The following is a 17,439-nucleotide window of genomic DNA, read 5'->3' as shown; positions in this document are numbered from 1 at the left end:
ATGACAACGGATCCACATCGTATGTTGAATGTATATCCATAGGAACGCGAAGAAAAGCGGGCTCCAACACTGCGAGGTTCTCCGAACGAGACCCGAGCCAACATGAGGGTGAGGAGAGGCGATTAGCGAAGGTGACTAAACCAGTACGTACCTGTCTATACCTTATTTGGAGGCACCGGGACTCTGAAAGGTTGCGACTAACAAGTACCCAGCCGTTTTTCCTTTTCGTCTCTTCCCACACCATTTCCTCGTGGCTGCTAGTTTCTACGAATTCGACTGACTCCTCAATGACATGTTGAGTCGCAACACAGTCCCGAGTATCAGCTTGAGGTGAGACGGGTGTGAGAGCGCGTTCGGACGTGCGCCGGCGGCGGCAGCCAGCCCTGCTAGGCCAGCGCCCAGCCAGGATCTCGTACCAAATCCAAGACGCACACATCTCGGCGTCGAGCCTTGCAAGTGCAAGGCCGCCGGCCACTCAGCTTCACATGCCATGGGTACTTCAGGGTCCCACAAGCCGTTCTCCTCGACCCATCTCGGCCGCCATGGTCTCGGAGGGCTTGTTATCGTGTGTATATAAGTTCGTTGGCCCCCATTCCCGAGCAGTCCCCTCCCCCCGATTTGTTCCTATCTTCAGTCTACTTCTTGCCTTTGTGTCAAGGGCCTTACACTCTGCATTAAAGGGTCACCCTTCGATCTTTGTCCGTCCAGTCGATCTCTACTTATACCCGTCCGCAAATACCTAGAGTCTGTATTTAGTTCTCTGGTGTCTTGATCCCTTACCCTTCCTTGACTTCTCTCATCACGACTACAACCTCATTCCCCTCCACAATGTCTTCTGAGCAGAAGCCTCTCAGTTGGTGGAAACGCCACTGCACTCCGCCGCCGGCCATCAACCGCAGTCCTCAATGCCCTGCTCCGCGTGTTGGAACGGCAACGGCGAGCATTGGAAGACGACCGCACCGGTGACAGCAGCACCAAGCTTCGCGCTCACTCAGAACACCCTGAGAAAGGAGACGCGAACGTCGACCCTACGACGAGAAACGGAATCAGACCTCCAACCACTCCGCCGCGAAGAGACATCGTCGACCACGAACCTCAGTGTTTATTCCCAAGAAAGCAGGGCCAGCTCGGACAGAGTCTCGCTCACCAACATTCACCGCCTGGTTCGAGCAAAGGAAATCGTCTAAAGGAGGGGGTGCCTCGACACGACGCGGCGGGCTGACCAGACCCAAGCCACGTTACCATGGAGCCTCTTGGCGCTTGAGAGTCTGGGCCGTTCCTTTCTTCGCATGTCTGCCATTCGAAAAGCCGGCGCTCCTTCATTTCGGGCAGGTTGGATAAAACCCCTCAATCCTGCCCCGGATGCCAAGAAGCTGACTCTCCAACAGTCGTCTCGGCGCAGGAGAGCAAGCGCGGTCGACAGTCCAGATTTAGGGTTTGAGATGCAGATAAAGGGTTCTTGGGTCGCAGTCGTTGGTCGATTTAGGACGCGCCGGCGGCGGCCTAGTGGAGGAACTGTTCCGTTGGGTTGGTGCAATCCTAATCCTGGGGAAGCGATAGGAGGGGAACAGCTCCTGGATTTGGAGGGGTGAGAAGGTGGTTGGCGTGCTTGCTCTTAGTCCGGGCTTGGAAAGTCGGGGAATGTTGGGGTACTGACAGGGAACGCGGGCTGGGGTTTGGCTCCCGCTCGTGAGCCGGTCAGGTGGGACGGGAAATCAGCCAAACAACGTTTTCTTGGGCTCTGGTTTGGTGGGTGGCTGGAGGGAATTGTGAATCGAAGGGCTGCGACGCCTCGAGACGAGGCCTCGAGACGAGGATGAGAGCGGGTCTTTTGGTGTTTCTACATTGCGGAAGCCACTTGGTGTTCCACACGAAGGAATGAACTGGAGTCAGGTTCTTGGTTGATTTGGGATGGTTTGCATGGTTGTAAGCAGGCGCTAGAATGGAAACTGAATGGTATTTCATGACGACTGTACAGAGTATATGCAAGTCACACAGGTAGACCAGGCGACCTAATACACAAGTCTTGAAGCATGAGCGGATCATTTTCTCGGCCCCATCACGGCGCCGTCCTTCGGTCGGCAGTGATACTCCACCTGCACACCGGGACCGAATCAGATAGCCGGGAATGGCAAGGTCAAAGCACGCAATAGGCTGAAGCGGGTTTACGAACAAGGAAAAGGCACTTGCGTCTGTTCGAGAAGTACAAATCAGAAGCAAGCTACATGGCTTCAAAAGGAAAGAGCCCAAGACGACAAAAGGCAAAAAGCAAGGACCGACCGCGGTTCGAACGCGGGGCCTAGAGATAACTGCGGTGAACTGCAATCTCTCGCTCTACCACTGAGCTATCGATCCAAGTGGTTGTGGAAGTTGACGAGGTAGCGCACAAGTCAGCTCAAGACGGCCTGGACTGGGGACACGGTGGTAACAAGAGGCAGCGAGTGGATCCTAGTGGGGCGCGAGTGTCACTGCACTTAGGTTGTGGTGTGTGCTGCAGCACCCTGTGGAGGCCGTTGCGGTTCTACGTCACTCAAGGCTCATCTAACGGTTGAGCTGCTGGTATGCGACTGAGCTCAAGAGCTCTAAGCTTCTCATCAATCATGTCCAGGCTTCAAATTCCCCGACCAGATTGAGAAACGTACACAATGGCACCCAACGTGGATCCAGCAATCATCAAAGCTCTCCATTTAGATCCAGAGCAGACCAAGATTGCGTCGCATGGTGCTTCTGGCTTTGCGTCATCGTTCAAACTCACATCCGTCGTCGATGGCCAGCCCACTAACTTCTTCGTGAAGACGGGCTCAGGGAAAGATGCAGAGGTCATGTTCAGAGGTTAGTCAGACCCGAAGTGAAACTGCCTTTTCGAGCAACAGCCAAGGCTCATCCAGTGTGAGATGGACGAGCGTTGACAAGCCGCAGGCGAGCATGAATCGCTCAACGCCATCCACAATGCCGTCCCGAACTTTTGCCCAAAGTCATACGCCCATGGAGAATACCAGGCTTCGCCGGGCAAGTGGTTCATGGCCACAGATTTCCTAGACTTGGGATCATCCGCCCTAGGTGGCTCCGGTCTGTCCCTGGCAGCGAAGCTCGCCAAGATGCACACGACTCCAGCGCCCGTCCCGGAGGGCTTTGATAAGCCCATGTACGGCTTCCCGGAGACGACGTGCTGCGGCTCGACACCGCAGGACAACTCGTGGAAGGAATCCTGGGCCGACTTCTACGCCGAGAACAGGCTGCGCAGCATCCTTCGCGCTGGGATCAAGAACAATGGCTCCGATGGGGAGCTGTCCAAGGCCGTGGAAACGGTCGCCAGCAGAGTCGTCCCGCGGCTGATCAGCGACAACCACGTCAAGGGCATGAAGCCGGTGGTGGTCCACGGGGATCTCTGGAGCGGGAACCACAGCCGGGGCCAGATCGGCGGCAAGGGTGGTGCCGAGGAGGTGGTGTACGACTCATCTGCCGTGTACGGGCATTCCGAGTACGAGCTGGGCATCATGAAGATGTTTGGCGGGTTCGGGAGCACGTTCTGGAACGAGTACAACAAGCTGGTCCCCAAGGCTGAGCCGAAAGAGGAGTGGGAGGATCGGGTCGCGCTTTATGAGCTGTATGTCCACTCGCCCACTTTGCGTTGCCATGGTGATTGTGAATGCCCCTCTAACATGTCGCAGATATCACCACCTCAACCATTACGCGATATTTGGTGGTGGATACCGCAGCGGCGCGATGGGGATTATGAAGAAGCTGATTTCAAAGTACGGTTGAAGTCACCAAACGTTATACATGAAAGGTCGTCTGGAAGCCTGGTTTATCGAGTTGAGCTGGGGATTCCACATCAAAGCCGGCCCGCGCCGCTGGGAACCACGGACTTAGCATCTTGACTAGCGGCCATAAAATGACAGCTCTTAGTTTCAGGGACAAGTGCTCTCAGGTGATGTTCTTGCTTGTCTTCCTGGAGTGCATGCGATGGCGCATCCCATGCTAGCGCTCGTAGACAGTCACCGCTCATCACGCCTACGACGGTGGGCTCCCACGTTGTCATCATGCCCGTCTGATGATTTCATGGGATTTGTAGGGGGCGGCTAGGATTCACATGCCAGGGGTTGCCCTGGACGAGGCCTATTCTGGCCACTCGTTGGGGAGAAGCCGCACGGACCAACCATTTGTCCGGCGCATTTGCGCTCGAAGCCAGCACGGCCAGGTGGGAAAGCAAGATTACGGCCCATGACAGGGTAATTTGATCACAAGGGTTGATCTGGTCACTTCCCATCCAGCTGTCAACTCCGATGCACTTTTGCCCCCGTTGCTACATTGCACCTGACACCTGACGACGAAGACGAAAGACGCTGTTGGCTTTCCTCCTTTTCTCTCTCTCTTCAGAACGACAATGAGCAAATAGTACAATCTACTCTCGCCCCTCCAGATTATTTGCTTCATCCGTCGCTGCAACCATGAACGGCCACTTTGCTGGTGTCGGCGAGGAGCCGGATGCTCAGAACTACGAGCACGGCATCCAGGTCATTGACGATCAGAAGGACTTCAAGTACGCCCCAAACTCCGCCGCCCCTCTAGACCGACGATGACCGAATGCTAACCCGTTACTCTACAGTGGCAATGTCGCAACATATTTGCAAAAAGTGCGCGTCGCCGAGGCGGGGTTCAACTATCACCTCATCTCCGTTTTCGGCTCCCAATCCACCGGCAAGTCGACGCTGCTGAACAACCTCTTTGGGACCGACTTCTCCGTCATGTCCGAGACGATGCGCCAGCAGACCACCAAGGGAATATGGATGTCCAAGAACAAGAAGGAAGCCGGCATGGCCGAGAACATCCTCGTCATGGATGTCGAGGGTACCGACGGTCGCGAGCGCGGCGAGGACCAGGACTTTGAGAGGAAGAGCGCTCTTTTCGCCCTGGCGACGAGTGAGGTCCTGATTGTCAACCTCTGGGAGACGCAGGTCGGCCTGTATAACGGCGCCAACATGGGCCTGCTCAAGACCGTCTTCGAGGTCAACCTGCAGCTCTTCCTCAAGGACAAGCAGTAAGTCGTCTGCAAATAGGTAGACTGGTCGCCTGCTGACACGCCACTAGGTCGAGCCTGAGATCCCTGCTCTTCTTCGTCATCCGAGATCACCTTGGCACGACGCCCCTTGCGAACCTGCGTAACACCCTCGTTCAGGACCTGACCAAGATCTGGTCCTCCATCTCCAAGCCCCAGGGCCTCGAAAACTCGCGCATCGAGGACTACTTCGACTTCGCGTTCGCCGCACTCCCCCACAAGATCCTCCAGGCCGATAAGTTCACCACCGAGATCCAGAACCTGGGAAGGAGGTTCACTGCGGGACACCGCACTGGTGGGGCTAGTTCTCAGGAATTCGAGGGCGGTGTGTTCCTGCCCGAGTACCATCGACGCATTCCCGCCGACGGTTTCTCAATCTACGCCGAGGGCATCTGGGATCAGATTGTCAACAACAAGGACCTTGATCTGCCGACACAACAGGAGTTGCTCGCCCAGTTCCGTTGCGATGAGATCTCGCGGGAGGTCCTGGTTGGATTCGACAACGCCATCGTGCCCCTCGAAGAGAAGCAGTCCGAGGCGGCTCGGTCCGGCAAGCCTACCGTCCTGGCCGAGCTCGGCACGACGGGTCGTGACTCTCGCGAGAGGTGCCTGAAGGCGTTCGAGGTGCAGGCCAGCAGATACCACAAGGGCGTCTACACCCGCAAGCGCCAAGACCTAGAGGCCAAGATTGACGGCCGTCTCAAGACGCTCTACAACGCACAGCTGTCCGCAGCCCACAAGTCCGGCATCGCCTCGTTCAGCGAAGCTGTCTCTGGCGCCGTCAAGGCTGGTCAAAAGTCTGGTGCCGCTTACGAGTTCGCCGAGATCGTGACCAAGGAGAAGAAGAAGACGCTCGAGTCTTTCAAGAGCGAGGCCGAGAGCCTCGCCATTCCTGGCGTCGCCTGGTCCAACTTCAAGTCGCAGTATGGGCTGTTTGAGAAAGAGCTGGACGACGTGAGCGGTAAGCTGCGCAAGGAGGAGATGCGCCGGTTGGCCACGAGGGTGGAGCGATGGGTCAAATCCCGTTTGGGCGACGCGATTGGTCTCGAGTTCAACAAGCTCGGCTCCGGTAGAGCTGGCTCCGGCGCCCCCGAAACGGGCGAGAAGCCCGCGGAGAAGGATCTCTGGGACCGCATCTGGAACGTCTTTGTCGATATCGTCAAGGACGCGCAAAGCAGGTTCACCGAACGAGCCAAGAGCTTCGAGGCCACCCAGGATGAGGTCGAGGTCGGTCTCTGGCGACTCAGGCGCAAGAGCTGGGTGGCTCTGCGCGAGAAGATTGAGGAGGAGGTCATGGAGGGCAACATTCTGTTGAAGCTGAGGGAAAACTTTGAGGACAAGTTCAGATATGACGAGGCCGGCGTGCCCAGGATATGGAGACCCACCGACGACATTGAGGGCATCTACACCAAGGCGCGGGAGTCCACGCTGACGCTCATCCCTCTGCTGTCAAAGTTCAAGCTCGCGGAGAGCTACGGCCCTCCCGACCTGCCTGAGTGGATCGGCAACCAACCACGTGGTGTTGAGCCGAGCGACGAGGAGGATTTGACACCCATTGGCGGTGTCGACGAGGAGGACGGCAAGAGCCTCGAGGAGGAGATGACTGTTCTCAGCGAGAGCAAGCGCCAAGACCTCGTCATCCGGTTCAAGAAGACGGCCGACGGTGTCTACGTCGAGGCCAAGCGCAGCGCCATTGGTGGCGTTGCCCAGGTGCCTCTGTACTTTTATGCCCTGCTGGTGGCTCTGGGATGGAACGAGATCGTTGCCGGTGAGTACATTTGCGACACACGCCTGTGGACCATGCTAACGTGAACAGTGCTGCGCAACCCGTTCCTCTTCATCTTCCTCATCCTGCTCGCCGGAGGAACCTACGTCGCCTACACGCTCAACATGCTCGGACCCATGTACCAGATGGCCAACGCGGCCGCCAACCAGGGCGTCGAGATCGGTAAGCAGAAGCTGCGCGAGTTCATCGAGAACTCGGACACGGCGCGGCAGGCGCTGGCCATGCCCGGCCGCGAAAGCGACTCCATCAGCATGGACACGCTCGACAGCCGGGGCAAGAAGAAGAGCGCTGAGGACGATATTGATGACATCTAGACTCCTGTTGGTGTTGATATTTTGTTATGACAGCTGAAATAAACGCTGCGGTCCAGACGCCCGAGAAGCGAGCCCACCGAGGGTATGAGTAGGGATGGAAAGGATATAATGTCTATACGTTACACTTATGCTGGTGCTTGTGACTGTGATGTGTTGGTTGTTGCTCAATACTGTCCGTCAAGAGCTGCGAGGTCGATTCCCGAGTTGTGAAACCCATCCGTGGCAAATACGTAGCGCACTCGAGCTCGTAGGACTGCGAACCTCGTAAGTTCGATCAAGGTTCGTTGGATTTGCGACTTGATGGGCTGTGCTCTCATGCTACGCGACGTGGTAATCTTGATGGAAGTCGAGCTACGTGACTGGCCCGCAAGAACAACGTGCCCCTCATCAGAAAACGAGAGCGGTTCTGTCCAAACCCGAGCACACTTCTTTCCAGTCACCGTAACCAATATTCGTTGCGTCATGAAATCGAGTTCAACCGGGAACCGTACACAAGCCACGGGACCGCGCAAGCGCGTCTTGATTGATTTTGGTATGATTATGCCACCCAATGCAAAAAGCCGCTTACGCCTCGTATCTGTCCTAACTCGCTCATATCGCAACATGCCACGTCTGGGCGACTCTGCGCCCACCTTTCACCAGCTTGCAAAGTCTAACCCCTTTCGAGCCGTTCAAGGCTGATTAACAACCACCACCGCCGCCGCCGACCGAATCCAAGAGAAACTACTACGGGGTATGTTTGGAAACGAGGGAGCTTCCTGAGAAGGCCGAAATGGATATCTTGCGAGACACACGCTGCCGATACTTGTATCGGGGAAAAGATAAGTTGGAAAATAAAGAACCGCCATATGGGCCGCCCGTCGCCTCCATTAGGATTTCAGTGCTCAACCCATAATGGTTGTGTCCTGAGAACCGCCCACCCCTTGCGCCAGACCGTTGCTGACCTCGCATCCCTGGGCGAAGAAGATGCGCGCGGGTGTCTCATAGTCGTTATGGATGCTGTAGTAGTTGCCTGTTTGATAGTCAGCGAGATGCACTCCTGTGTTCATGCAAAAACGAGCAAGATATACCTCTCGGCACGAACCACATTCCACCGGCGCCGATCCTGAACTGGGTCTCATGAACCGTGACCAGGACTTTGCCCTGGAATACGAAAAACACCATCTGCATCTTGCGCGAGTTCTTGGGCCGCTTCTCCGCCCCCGGCGGGAGGTCGACAACGCCAGAACCGAAGAAGGGCAGGCTGAGCGTCTTGGCAAAGCGGAACGTCGCATCCCGGATATCGCGCGTTTGAATAGCGCCCGCCGCCACAGCGATGCGGTCCTCGTCAATCTCGACCTGCTCATTAATGGCAGGCGGGTTGAACTCGTGCTCGGGCTGCCAGACGACAATCTCGCCCTCGATGCTGCCGGGATCCTGCTCCCACGGCTCGGGAGGCTCCTCCTCCTCGTCGGAGTCGGCCTGCCGCCGTCCGCCCTTGGCGGCGGGTTTGCGGCTCTTTGACCTTTTGTTCTTCCGCGCCTCCCGCTCTTCTTCCTCGACGCGGACGACCTCCTTGACGCTCGGCAGCAGAAACCTGCCACCCTTCTTGCCGTCCTCAAAGGCCTCGTCCTCATCGTAGGTAACGTGCTCATTCTTCCAGAAGGCGAGTGGTCGGTACGACTGGCGGCCGGACCTCGTTTGGGTGATCGCGTGGGGGTCCTGTTGTCGTTTTTGCGAGACCAAGCCGCGCGCCTTGGGCATGGGCGGTCCCTTTTGCACGACGCCAAGGATCGAGTCGTCGCCAACGGCAGCTTTCGGTTTGCGGCCGGGCTTGCCCTTGGGGCCAGCTTTGGGTTTCGAGTCGGCTGTGGCGGTCCTGGACGACTCGCCCTCTTTCTCCTGGGGAGCGGCCTTGGGGCGTCCGCGCTTCCCAGCCGTCGGCTTCTTGGGCTCCGTACGTTGCCTTTTGGAGGAGTGGTCGTCACCTGCTTCCCGCTCGGCCTCATCTGCGTTGGAATTCCGTGAACGTCTACGCTTGGGGGCGCCCGCCTCAGGCTCAGGCTCCTCCGGTTCGTCCGCCTTGGCCTTACCCTTGGGCGGGCGGCCCCTCCTTTTGACGGGTGCTTGCTCCTCCGATTCGTGGCCGGAATCTGCAGGCGCCTCCTCGACCTCTTCCTCCACCGGCGCCTTGGCCCTGGGCGGCCGACCTCTGCGCTTGGTAGGTTGCTTTGGTGCCTCTGCTTCTGACTCCTCCGCGTCATCCTGTTGAGGGTCTGATGCTTCCATCCCTGACCCGGGTTCGGGTTCGTCGCCGCCATCCATCCCGACCATCTGCATTGACTCTTCGTCGCCGTTCTCTAGAGGCGACCCGTTCTGGGCCTGCAGCACGGCCTCCTCGTCTTCCTCGTCCTCCGTCGAGAGTGCGCGGCCATTTATCCCGTTCGGGCGTCTGCCGCTGAGTCCGGTGCCGTTCCTATCAGGACCACCGTAATCGAGTCGGCGGGATACTGAACCACCACGGTTGGACTGCGAAAGCGGAGGTGATCCTCGGTGAGGCGACAGGCGGGTGGGTGATGATGAAGGGCCGAAGCTGGGGTGCCGCATCGCAGGCGATCCAAGGTTGGTCTTGCGCGGGGAGGTTCCTCGGGGTACGAGCCGAGGGTGGTTCTTCATGATGGAGGCAGGTCCGGGGCCGGATTCTGGCACGCAAGCATGGTTAGGAAGCGAACAATGTTGCGGGCCCGTAGAACAACTCACCCGAGTCCAGCTCCATGTCCTGCTCGCCGCGCGTCATATCGTCGCCGGAAGACCCATTATCCTTCTCTGGCGAGGAGAACAGCCCGTCGATGGGCTGCATGCCATGTTCGTCGCGTACGCCGGTGTCGGGCAATTCGATCCCAGTCTTTCTGTAGAGGTATTAGCTCAAGCTCGGGCGCGGCTGACGATTGCGATAGCCCTCGGACGGGCGCGTGGTGACATACCGTCCCTTCACCCCAAGCTCGTGGAAGTCGCCTGTTGACGTCTCGCGACGCCGGACATTGCTCTGTCGCGGTGGTGCCATCGCGACTGTGTAGCTGTCCCGAATTCAATCTAGACCTTGCTGAAAGTAGAAAAAAAATCGCGGCTTGGCGTTGACGCCCACTGTGTACTGGTGCAAAAAGAGGGACGCCGTGAACCGGATGGTCGTCGTGTTTACCCCGACAAGGTGGTTGTGGTGATGTTGAGCGCGCAACTTTTTGGGCGGTAGAAATGGCGACGCGCGCTGAGGTGCTCCTGCGTCGAGGGACTTTTAGTGGCCGACGCCCGCTGCAGACCGGGTTGATAGGGGCACGTGTGGACTTGGCGGCGCATTAACGGCTGGACGCGTCTCCATTGATCTAGACGCGTCGAGGACACAACCTGCCACCAAATGTTCTCACCTCCCGCCTCAAGTGACTTTCGAATAATTCATTTCCTCACTCTTCAGTCGTGTTATTTATTTCGGGATTTTGGCGAGCAAGACACTACGCATCAGAAACTTGGCGCAACGGCTCACTCCTTGGCCTGAGAGCAACAACTTTGGGCGCATCGAGATTCTTCTAAGCGACTTCAGTCTACAGCTCACAATGGAAGACCCTCAAACGGTCGAGGACATTGCCCTCGAGACCCCGGTCTCGGATGTCTTTATTCCCCCGTCCATCAACGATAAGGCGCTCCTCTCAGGCGACTCCTACACATACTTCTCTCCAGTTCCTCCAACACTTCTCCCGCCTTCTTCATCACCAACAAAGACCACCTCGGAAACACCAGCATCTGGGACCCCGGTCTGCCTTGGCGTTGATGAAGCCGGCCGCGGCCCCGTCCTGGGGCCCATGGTCTACGGCGTCTTCTACCTCCCCATCCCCCTCTCCGACCCTTTGCTCCGCGAGACCCACCACTTTGACGACTCAAAGGTGCTCACGCCGGCCGTTCGATCTCAACTCATGGCCGCCCTCTGCACCGCCGGCTCAGATCTGGCCGAGTCCTGCGGCTTCGCCGTCTCAGCACTCAGCGCCCGCGACATCTCGTCGGGCATGATGCGCCCCGGCGCCAACTACAACCTCAACGCCCAGGCCATGGACGCCACTGTCGAGCTGATCAAGGGCGTCTTTGCCCAGGGCGTCAACGTTCAGGAGATCTACGTCGATACCGTTGGCCAGCCGGCTGCCTACCAGGCTAAGCTCCAACGCTTCTTCCCCGCCACCAAGATCACCGTCGCCAAGAAGGCAGACAGTCTATACCCCTGTGTGTCAGCCGCCTCCGTTTGTGCCAAGGTCACTCGCGATGCTGCGCTGGAAGTGCTATACAAGGCACGAGCCCCTGAGTCGGCAGAGGAGGAGGGCATGGCTTGGGGCTCGGGGTATCCGTCAGACGGAAGGTGTGTATCGTGGATGAAGTCCAACATGCATCCCGTCTTTGGATGGGGTCCCGAGTGTCGGTTCAGTTGGGGCACAGCCAAGGACATGCTCGAGGGCAAGGGGTGTCTCAAGGTAGACTGGCCAGTCGAGGATGACGCTGATACGGCACGCATGACGGACTTCTTCGTGTCGGGGGATAACGACAAAGATGGTGATGAGTTGGGGACATGGTTTGGAAGACCGGCCGGCCTAGAGGCGTTCTAGTGGGCTGTATATGAGTGATGATTGTTCGTTGGACCACGATGGCTCAACGCTCCTACCTAGGTGAGAAATACCAGGTGCGAGGCCCGACACATGATGATCCGGTATACAAGAATCATTCTCACTTGTAGAATAGAATATGTAAAAACACTTCGGACGTGAGCTCATTGATGCTCGATTGTCAGCTTCTCCTCGTTCTCATCATCGTCCTCATCCTTATCCTCATCGTCGTCCTCGTTCTCCTCCTTGTTCTCCTCCTCGGCAGCGGCAGCGGCAGCGGCGGCCTTCTTGGCGGCGCGCTTCTTCCTGTTGGTAAAGGCCCGGATGTTATGAAGAACCTCCTGTCGCAGCGACTACGGCAGGTGCGGCTGGTCCGCCGGAGGTTGGGAGGCATTGCATGTTCGGCGTGCGCACTCCTTCGCAGCCGCCGCCTAGGGGGCGGCGCGCTCAGAAGCGCGGTGGTGCTCGAGCTTGAGGCGTCGCTGGACACATACGCGATTAGTATAGGAAGAAGTCTTCAAACACGACGAAATCAACAACACAAGAAAACAAAGGCACTTACCATGATGCCCTCGGCACCGACCTCCTTGTCGGCCCAGACCGACCAGTCCTCCTGGTCGACCCCAGGAGGGAGACTATTTCGATCAGCACTAATTCCTCAACCGCACCACACACAGATCACTCACCCAGGCCATCGTTTCAATGGAATCACTTTGTCTGCGAGCTCACTGTCAGCCTGGTGTCACGCACATCCGAATCCGCCACATGACAAAGTCAAGGCATCAATGATGCACACAGGGATCTACTTACTCTCGGCGGGCTTGACCTTGGTCTTCTCCTCCTCAGCCTTCTTCTCGGCCTCCTTGACGTCCTTACAAGCGGCGGCTATTGGCAGAGTCAGTCCAGTCAATCCGCATAGCGAGCAAGCAGGAACAGGAACATCTCGGACAAGGCGAGGAACTCGTCGTCAGGCAGGTCAAAAACAGCGTCGGCAATGGGGTCGGGGATGGGGGCGAACGGGGCAAGACCAACAAAGCGGCCTTGGTCGTCACAGCTCACCGTGACAAACATTTTGGTGATGCTGTCTTGAGGTAGAGTTTCTGACTTTCCCCTCCCCGAAAAGAGATTTTCTTGTAGTACACCTAGGGTATCTGTTGTATGTCGTAAAGAGGGAAGTTATGTTAGGAGTGCGGATGTGCTCCTTCCTCCTCTTGATCACTACCAGTTATGGGCCTCCCTAAGAGGGTTATGAAACCCTTCTGTCAGGTAACCGTACAAGGCAACTACCTTACCCATCAGAGCGCACCTTCCAGCATTACGAGTCCTTCTTGCCTTCCTCGACTGATTTTCTTCCTTCCTCGCCTTTCCGTATTGATACTCATAACAGAAGCTAACGTAATAACAACAGCCTAGCAGAGATTCATAGGGCCAAGACATTTTCTTTGCCTTTTAGAGATAGAAAATCTAGCGAAGTGAATAGTCGCTCCGTACCCAAACTGAATGGTTTTGAACACTATCCTTGACCAACTTAATAGAACGTGGTTTGCTTTTTGTGAAGATAGAAAAAGAATGAGAAGGCTTTGTTGCTTTGTTGCTGTGCCATCGGAGTATCTATCTCAATGTATACTGTTTGACTGTTTATCGGGCTGTCAATTCACCGCCGATTCCGAGCCGTGATGGACCCACTACCGACGCCGACACCACGGGGATCAACCACAGCCGACCGGATCCGGAGATATGGGGCCCCTCATTGGTGGTCAAGGCGACTCAAGGGTCGCCACCAATCTCCAACCCCTGCCATGCAGCCGTCTAGGTACCTAGGTAAGTAAGCTTGTCAGGTTGCCAGGTTGCGTTGGTCGATGCGCTTCCCCTCCCTTCCAATGTCCCGGCGCAATGCCCTGGCGGGGTTCGTTGCCTAGCTGTCGTTGGGCGAACACATGCAGAGTAGGAGAACGGGAAAATTTTCGTTCACTGCCTTTAGTTGGGCTGACAGGGCAACAAAGGGTACGCAATTGCAATTGTGCAATGTCGCCCACAGCGACCTAGAATAGTTGCAATTAGACCCCTTGCGTCTCTGTGCAAGTACGTCGGTTGTTGTCAGCCTTAAGCTCTATTGTATACCCTGCTGTGACTATTGGTTGCATGCACATTTTGTCTCTGTGCTCTGCCTCCTCTACGACCGTCTCACTTCTCGTTGTCGTCCTTGTCCCCGTCGTGCATGTCGTCTCTGTTATCCGCGTTGTCCCCGGCGATTGGTCGTGCCTTTTGCCTATTCTCATTGAATACATGAAAAGAGAGGGAAAGGCATACAGGCGAACAGCTGCTGTTACTGCTGTTGGATTATGGTGGATATTTAGATGCTTCGTGAACCAACGCTGGGTTACGCTGGGCCACGCAGTGGCTCAGCCCAAATGATATCACCAGGCGAAATTCTCTTTTCTGGAGCGGTGTGGATTCTCGATTAGAGAGGAGAAAGTAGAGGATACCTCGAACTGACCAGTTTTAAGGCGTGTGAGGGGTTAGTGCCAGGGGTACTGAGTGACATGGGGCGCAAACAAGCTGCCCCTCCATAGATTTCGTAGAATCTTATGATGTCAGCACCTCGCCTTCAGCAGAATCTTCGATTTCGCTATGAGGACCACTGAAGATGGCCTCGACTTGCTCTAATGCTGAGAAAACCGGAACTTTGCCTCCTGGAGAGGGCTGAAATTGCCTTAGTGTTGAATTGATCCTTGCATTGCAATCCGGGAATTTTCAGGCGACTTCCAGTGCCTTGTGGAAGTGTCCCAGCTGGGCCGCAGCGGCTCTTGTACCCCACCATTGGAGGGTGGGTGGAAGAGGAAAGAACCATTTCGAATTTTTGCGGGGCTTTGAGTCGCTCCTGCCTCCAACCTTTTAAGTCAGGTCAAACACCAACCATCTCTGTCTCCTATTCCTCACTCTTCACGCAATCATCTTTCTCTCTTCATAATACCCATCAAAAATCAGAAGTGTCCAGCGCATTTCTTTTTTCAACGAATTCTAGATCGCTGACATCAACTCTACCGGAAAACACCTTCTACCGGTTACGCGCACTCTGAAGATACCCCACCTTCACAACACCACAAAAACATCACCAACTTTCCACACATCACATCCGACATCATGGCTTCTGGAGGCAAGGCCGTCGGTATCGACTTGGGTACCACGTACTCGTAAGTACACACTTCCCGTTCGCGAGGTTTCCCCTTGTTCCCACGGGTTCCCATTCCCAGTACACTCAACATCATCATTCTACCTACCACCATCATATCATATATCGTCAGAGCCTGATTAGAACCTGAGCTAACCCCTTTCCTGCAGATGTGTCGCTTACTACGTAAGTTTTCTAAGCGCTCGCTCCACCCCGGCGCACCCAAACCACCTGTGACATCTAACATTATGTTGGACAACATCACTGACTATCATCACAGTCCAATGACAAGATCGAAATCATTGCCAATGACCAAGGAAACCGCACAACCCCAAGCTTTGTCGCGGTATGTGGAAATTCTCTTTTTATTTCAAAACATTTCTGTCGCATAATTTTTTGGGGTTTATTTGCTAACATATATTGATAGTTCACCGACACCGAGCGTCTGATCGGAGATGCGGCCAAGAACCAGGTCGCGATGAACCCCCACAACACTGTTTTCGACGCCAAGCGTCTGATCGGCCGCAAGTTCAACGACTCCGAGGTCCAGGCCGACATGAAGCACTTTCCCTTCAAGGTCGTCGACAAGAACGGCAAGCCCAACATCGAGGTTGAGTTCAAGGGCGAGACCAAGACCTTCACTCCCGAGGAGATCTCCGCCATGGTCCTCACTAAGATGCGCGAGACTGCCGAGTCTTTCCTGGGTGGCCAGGTCAACAACGCCGGTTAGTACAATACGCACCCCTTTTTACAGTATGCAGACTAACAAGACCAGTTGTCACTGTTCCCGCCTACTTCAACGACTCCCAGCGTCAGGCTACCAAGGACGCCGGTCTCATTGCCGGTCTCAACGTCCTCCGCATTATCAACGAGCCTACTGCTGCCGCCATTGCCTACGGTCTGGACAAGAAGGCCGAGGGTGAGCGCAATGTTCTCATCTTCGATCTCGGTGGTGGTACCTTCGATGTGTCCCTCCTGACCATTGAGGAGGGTATCTTCGAGGTCAAGTCCACCGCTGGTGACACCCACTTGGGTGGTGAGGACTTCGACAACCGCCTCGTCAACCACTTCGTCAACGAGTTCAAGCGTAAGCACAAGAAGGACCTGTCCACCAACGCCCGCGCCCTGCGCCGTCTTCGTACCGCTTGCGAGCGTGCCAAGCGCACCCTGTCCTCTTCCGCGCAGACCTCCATCGAGATCGACTCGCTCTTCGAGGGTATCGACTTCTACACCTCCATCACCCGTGCCCGCTTCGAGGAGCTGTGCCAGGACCTGTTCCGCTCCACCATCCAGCCCGTCGACCGCGTCCTCTCTGACGCCAAGATCGACAAGTCCCAGGTCCACGAGATCGTACTGGTCGGAGGTTCCACCCGTATCCCCCGTATCCAGAAGCTCATCTCCGACTACTTCAACGGCAAGGAGCCCAACAAGTCCATCAACCCCGATGAGGCTGTTGCCTACGGTGCCGCCGTCCAGGCCGCCATCTTGTCTGGTGACACCTCCTCCAAGAGCACCAACGAGATCCTGCTTCTCGACGTTGCTCCCCTGTCCCTCGGTATCGAGACTGCTGGTGGCATGATGACCAAGCTCATCCCCCGCAACACCACCATCCCCACCAAGAAGTCCGAGGTCTTCTCCACCTTCTCTGACAACCAGCCTGGTGTCCTCATCCAGGTCTACGAGGGTGAGCGTCAGCGCACCAAGGACAACAACCTCCTCGGCAAGTTCGAGCTTACCGGCATCCCCCCCGCTCCCCGCGGTGTTCCCCAGATCGAGGTTACCTTCGACCTTGATGCCAACGGTATCATGAACGTCTCCGCCGTCGAGAAGGGCACCGGCAAGTCCAACAAGATTGTCATCACCAACGACAAGGGCCGTCTTTCCAAGGAGGACATCGAGCGCATGCTCGCTGAGGCCGAGAAGTTCAAGGACGAGGATGAGGCCGAGGCTCGCCGTGTCTCTGCCAAGAACGGCCTCGAGTCGTACGCCTACTCTCTGCGCAACACCCTCAGCGACTCCAAGGTCGATGAGAAGCTTGACGCCGACGACAAGGAGAAGCTCAAGACCGAGATCGACCAGATCGTCACCTGGCTCGACGAGAACCAGCAGGCTACCAGCGAGGAGTACGAGGAGCGCCAGAAGGAGCTCGAGGGCGTTGCCAACCCCATCATGATGAAGTTCTACGGCAGCGCTGGCGGCCCCCCTGGTGCTGGCGGTGCCCCTGGCGGCTTCCCCGGTGCTGGTGCTGGAGGCCCCCCGGCGCCCATGACGACGGCCCTACTGTCGAGGAGGTCGACTAAATTGATACCCTTGATGAATTCTTTCCTTAGAGTCACAGTCATGGGTGTGACAATGCAGAGGTTGTTACGGGGTTTCACGACTAGACTTTTGCTTTCTTTGCATTTATGAAATCACGATGGGAAAAGCACGGTTATGGGTCAGTGTATTCTAGTTTGGCTCCTAGGTTTAGGAAGTCTCAATACAAACAG

General features: G+C 56.4%; 5 protein-coding genes and 1 non-coding gene across 6 annotated transcripts; 4 read left to right on the top strand and 2 right to left on the bottom strand.

Annotated features, from left to right (window-relative positions):
* Window positions 1–2,271: 2,271 nt before the first annotated feature.
* Window positions 2,272–2,355, bottom strand: ColSpa_tRNA_191. The gene is given in 2 exon segments: window positions 2,272–2,307; window positions 2,320–2,355. It is a non-coding gene; the product is annotated as a tRNA-Cys (tRNA).
* Window positions 2,356–2,645: 290 nt separating this feature from the next.
* On the top strand, window positions 2,646–3,765 carry ColSpa_07206 (ketosamine-3-kinase; the record flags this gene model as incomplete). Its single annotated transcript, XM_049273418.1, has 3 exons — window positions 2,646–2,832; window positions 2,920–3,607; window positions 3,672–3,765. The coding sequence occupies 3 exons, from the start codon at window positions 2,646–2,648 to the stop codon at window positions 3,763–3,765; spliced, it is 969 nt and encodes a 322-aa protein (XP_049129375.1).
* A 686-nt stretch (window positions 3,766–4,451) lies between these two features.
* Window positions 4,452–7,159, top strand: ColSpa_07205 (protein SEY1; the record flags this gene model as incomplete). Its single annotated transcript, XM_049273417.1, has 4 exons — window positions 4,452–4,543; window positions 4,610–5,041; window positions 5,092–6,827; window positions 6,876–7,159. The coding sequence occupies 4 exons, from the start codon at window positions 4,452–4,454 to the stop codon at window positions 7,157–7,159; spliced, it is 2,544 nt and encodes an 847-aa protein (XP_049129374.1).
* Window positions 7,160–8,043: 884 nt separating this feature from the next.
* Window positions 8,044–10,202, bottom strand: ColSpa_07204 (inner kinetochore subunit cnp3; the record flags this gene model as incomplete). The annotated part of the gene is made up of 4 exons (XM_049273416.1): window positions 8,044–8,171; window positions 8,230–9,840; window positions 9,899–10,047; window positions 10,123–10,202. 4 exons carry the CDS (start codon window positions 10,200–10,202, stop codon window positions 8,044–8,046), a joined length of 1,968 nt encoding a protein of 655 aa, XP_049129373.1.
* A 544-nt stretch (window positions 10,203–10,746) lies between these two features.
* ColSpa_07203 (ribonuclease H2 subunit B) lies at window positions 10,747–11,781 on the top strand (the record flags this gene model as incomplete). Its single annotated transcript, XM_049273415.1, has 1 exon — window positions 10,747–11,781. The coding sequence occupies one exon, from the start codon at window positions 10,747–10,749 to the stop codon at window positions 11,779–11,781; it is 1,035 nt and encodes a 344-aa protein (XP_049129372.1).
* Window positions 11,782–14,922: 3,141 nt separating this feature from the next.
* ColSpa_07202 (heat shock protein) lies at window positions 14,923–17,359 on the top strand (the record flags this gene model as incomplete). Its single annotated transcript, XM_049273414.1, has 4 exons — window positions 14,923–14,943; window positions 15,231–15,296; window positions 15,378–15,478; window positions 15,712–17,359. The coding sequence occupies 4 exons, from the start codon at window positions 14,923–14,925 to the stop codon at window positions 17,357–17,359; spliced, it is 1,836 nt and encodes a 611-aa protein (XP_049129371.1).
* Between the last annotated feature and the right edge of the window lie 80 nt (window positions 17,360–17,439).

The sequence above is a fragment of the Colletotrichum spaethianum genome, assembly GCF_022836535.1.
Source record: "Colletotrichum spaethianum MAFF 239500 DNA, contig18, whole genome shotgun sequence".
Lineage (NCBI taxonomy): Eukaryota > Fungi > Ascomycota > Sordariomycetes > Glomerellales > Glomerellaceae > Colletotrichum > Colletotrichum spaethianum.
This window is presented reverse-complemented; position numbering and strand designations above follow the sequence as displayed.